This window comes from Belonocnema kinseyi, chromosome 2 (genome assembly GCF_010883055.1).
Source record: "Belonocnema kinseyi isolate 2016_QV_RU_SX_M_011 chromosome 2, B_treatae_v1, whole genome shotgun sequence".
In the NCBI taxonomy this organism is placed as follows: Eukaryota; Metazoa; Arthropoda; class Insecta; order Hymenoptera; family Cynipidae; genus Belonocnema; species Belonocnema kinseyi.
The window spans coordinates 8,298,141-8,302,265 of NC_046658.1; the positions used below are offsets into that span (position 1 = coordinate 8,298,141).

At 32.9% G+C, this 4,125-nt stretch overlaps 1 protein-coding gene across 11 annotated transcripts in view; it reads right to left on the minus strand.

The window, feature by feature from the left end:
- Positions 1-4,125, minus strand: part of LOC117167380 (LETM1 domain-containing protein 1) — a 72,900-nt gene that overhangs the window by 4,336 nt on the left and 64,439 nt on the right. The window contains exons 3-7 of one of the 11 annotated variants that reach the window (XR_004466383.1): positions 3,468-3,616; positions 3,331-3,383; positions 2,104-2,676; positions 1,685-1,967; positions 1,213-1,495 (exon numbers count right to left, since the gene is read on the minus strand). The exons of 2 other annotated variants lie outside the window; for them this stretch is intronic. Coding sequence is in view for 3 of the 9 variants with exons in the window: in XM_033352266.1 (XP_033208157.1) it covers positions 964-1,215; positions 1,763-1,771 (261 nt within the window). In the remaining 6 variants the exon portion in view is untranslated. Of the gene's footprint in view, positions 1-963; positions 1,496-1,684; positions 1,968-2,103; positions 2,677-2,738; positions 3,617-4,125 lie in introns of those variants that run through there. 8 more of the 11 variants (XM_033352266.1, XM_033352267.1, XR_004466382.1 and 5 more) reach the window with 8 other exon arrangements.

Genomic DNA, 4,125 nt, shown 5'->3' on the forward strand with positions numbered 1-4,125 from the left:
TTAAGATTCTAGGCGAAGATGGATTAGGAGAAGAATGGATGAAGGAGTTAGAGGGTGCTAGAGGAGCGAATGAGGGAGAATGAAAGAATGCACGTGAAAAAGATAAATGGGGGTATAAAAAAAGTGAAAGAAAAAGGAAACGGAAGTCGCTTAGATTAGAATCGTGAAAATTGTAAGTAATGGTAAAGTAAAAGATAAGTAGACTAAGATGCGTTTGCGTTCTCATGCTCTCTCTCTCTCTCGCTTGTCCTCTCGCTTTCGTTCGCTCGCTCACTCGCTTGCTAACAAGTCCTAAATTGCGCTATCGCAGGAAATAGAAATAAGGGACTAGATATAAGACTTTATGTAAATAGTTGTAAATAATTGTATATATAGAAACGATAAGATTGTAAAAAATATATAGATTTAAACGGAAAGATTGTAAGGAATGGAAGTCATGTAAACCCTTAGAGGACACATTATGAATAAAGAAGAAGACAAGGCATTTTATAAGATCATAAATAACCTAAATTAGGTTGTGCATAGCTTTGCAAGTTTTTTTTGCACCATTAAATTTTTCTTAATCGCAAATTGCACGCATTTCATTTCTCGCAAAGTCGTTAATTCGCAAGATTAGTACGTGTGAATAAAAATTGAAATTATATCTACAGTATGTTCTTCGCAGGAAAACGTAAATATGGTGTGTTTCGCAACATCGTCTGAAACTACTTGATACAATTCTCTATATTTGCAATGATTAACAAAAGAACGTTCGATTATTAACACTTAATTAAAAAGGCGAGTACTTGAATGGATGAGCCCATCCTCGTTTGGTAATTAATAACTGGTTAATTTTCTATTAAATGATTCTCCTGCTTCATTCGCGGTAGAGAAAAAGGCAGCGCGACAAATTTTGCATTTAATACATCTTTGCAATCGTTTACATAAAATTCCAGTGCTGTAATATATAACACAGTAATTTACTTCTGTTGAGCCGCAGTCATAATCAACGGCGTTAGTGATGTCAGTAAAACCGGAATCAGCCTCAATAACGAAGTTTAGCTTTTCCTTGATTTCACTTAAAGCCTTCGACTTATTTTGCTTGTCAGTGAGGTAAATTTCTTTAATTTTGACGATTGGCATTAAGAGAGCAGCGTTTTTAATTTCAGTTTGGGAGGACCAATTTCCCGTTTTTTGTGATTTCAGGATGCTGAACATTGCTACAATCTTGTAAATCTGCAAAAAAAGTGGGTGTTTATGGATAATCCTAGCTGCCTCCAGCCATCCGCACCGTGCCAAAAAATCTCTACAAAGAGAAGGAATAAATTAGAAAATTCTATGAAGCAGGGGAACATCTATGAAGCTACTGGAATCTCTCTCATTTTTGAAAAATTATTGAGTGATAAATGGCTAGTTGTAATTCTCGGACACATTCTTCTCGTCTATGGTTGAGACTAGTCTAAATTATACAGGATATGAAACTATTCCCAATCAACGTATGATTCATCAGGGATACCTAAAAGAATGAAATATATAAACGTTGATTGAAAATAAAGATTATTGTAACACTGAAAACACTGAATAAATCATAATATTTAAAAAAAGCTTTTATTCCTAAATGGAAAAGAAATCAGACTTCAGTTTATGCTAAATAATAACATTTGTTCATAATAATGGTGAATAAATTTCTATGAATATACGCTACCCTTAATTTAGCTTTTTTATTTTCCATATGATTTCTGACATTATTTATCGAATGGTATATGTCCGAAAAAAACGTTACATTTTTCATCCGTTGGATGTGTGAATCAGTTTCTGCAATTTTCTTTTTTCCCAGTCAATCCCAATTCCGTCCTAAATTTTCGGTTTGTCGTTACACCATCGCACATCACACCGTACATTATTTCACCAGCTGTTTCGAGTGAAACGATTAGTTTTGCTAAGGCTGTGCCTGTGGTCGGTCCTTTGCTAGTGAAGACTGCGATTGGCTGAAAATAAGTATCGTAAAGCGGTTGAAACATCAATACGAGGCTATGGTCGGCTTAATTTGTAATGTATATGCAATATTTGCATATTTGCATATTTAAAATCAAGATTTAGACGTATAATTATAAGCATACTTACTTTCGAATTGTCCTACTGCAAGGTAAAACTTTGATTTTTGGTGTTTAGCATTTGGCTGCTCGTGACATTTCATTTATTGCAAGGTGCTCATTAGTAGGTATTGTTTTTTCTTCGAAAATCTGTTGAATGGATGAATTACATATTTGTGCCATTCGCTCTTGACTTGGATAATGTCTTTTTCAAAAGAAATTTATTTTACAATTGAGTCTTGCCTAGTTAGCTTTATTCTGTTGCACCTCTTTCCTTATCAATTGCACTTTTTGCTCTCTATTGAACTCAAATTTGAAAGTTTAATTCTTTTGACATTTCAGATCCTTTCCATATTATTACATTTTTGTTTCTTGATAGCGCTTATTAATACTTCTAGATAGTCCTCAGATGTTTATTTATTTCATCTTTATCAATATTTAATTCATTGCTTTTTTTATTTCAATGCAATTTTTCAGATGGTAAACTTTCTCTTTTCTTGGGAGACTTGAGTCTTTTTGGGGGATATTTGCTTCAAGTTTTTGGGCAATTTGAAAACTGTTTAGAAAAAGATATTTTCCTCAACTTGGGAACTTTGTGTTGAACCTGAAAATTATTTTTTATACTAAAAAAGTATGCAGACAGCAAATTCAATTACACACATTAAAACAATTTCTTTAATTCATTCAAACATTTCTTTGACTAAAGATTTTCTCGAAATTCAAAACATATTTTTATGGCAAATAAAGAAGAAGAGATTAAGAGACGATTATTTTTATTAGAAAAAATTATTTTTCAGAATGCATAACTGCATTTAATTATATAAACAGTTAAAGAATACAAGATACTTATTTTAGAGCTTCAGATCGCTGACACTGTTCCTAACCTCCAGATTAAAAACCTTTTATCACGATAATATTTACTGTCTTCCTGTTTCAAATTATATCTCTTGATTTACAAAATCATTATTTTCTAATTATTTCGTTAGGTATAATATTTAATTTTTGAAATTTTGAGGCTTAAATAAAAAATATAAATTATGTTGACAATTTGTTACACCCCAAAATTTCACAATTTCAATGTAACGCCTAAAAACAGGCACACTCATATGCTCAGTCAATGAGATAATGTAATTGCAGATTCTGCCACTGTAAAATAATTACAATTATAACTATTATCATGCGAATGTATTTATAAACTTAATCAATTACACAAAGCAATTCAAAGATAAATTCAAATATATGGATTACGAGTACGCACGTGAGATTAACTTAAATTAATCGATTAAAGATGTATTTTCAACCATCAGCCACCTGCAAAGGTACAACAAGTGAAAGAACATGCAGGTAGTCAGACGACCTAGTAATCAAAAGAGTCTGACTAAATGTATGAAGTACCGATATGTAGCATATAGAATCCATAATTATGAAAGGACGAGAGCGAAGAGTCGCGATTGCTGACCACGACTGCTGAAGATAACATGAGCCACTCTCACAAATGATTTGAAACTCAATAAGGAGAGTCGCGCATAACAAATAACATCTCGCTGAAACAGAAAACAGACAACCGATCACCGGAAGTCTCGGCAGACAAGACAAAAATTTAAAAAACATTTAAAAACAACATTTTAACAGCATGTGAGTTGTGACAGATTTGTAACAGTACGTGACTCTTTAAAGAATCTTTTTCTATATAAATCTCAGGAATATCCTTGACGTGTCGTCGAGCTTTGAGCTAAAGTCCCCTCGGCCGAGACTTTCGGTCCATGTAGAGTATTTTCCGAATAAAGTCCCCCGGTTAACGTTCGTGAAAAGACTTACCATTGAATTTTTTTAACAATAAATTCATACAAACATCCGGTAGGGTTTAGTCGCTGCCCTACAATAGAAAACGGAGATCCAATTATGATCCAATTATGTTCTTATTATTTCAAATCAATCATATAATAACACAGCGCTGGATTCAAATTCGGTATCAAAAATCACCCATCACGTCATGGTTGAGCCATAACCTCAAAAAATGACGAAAAATCATGCACTGAGGCAAATAAATTTC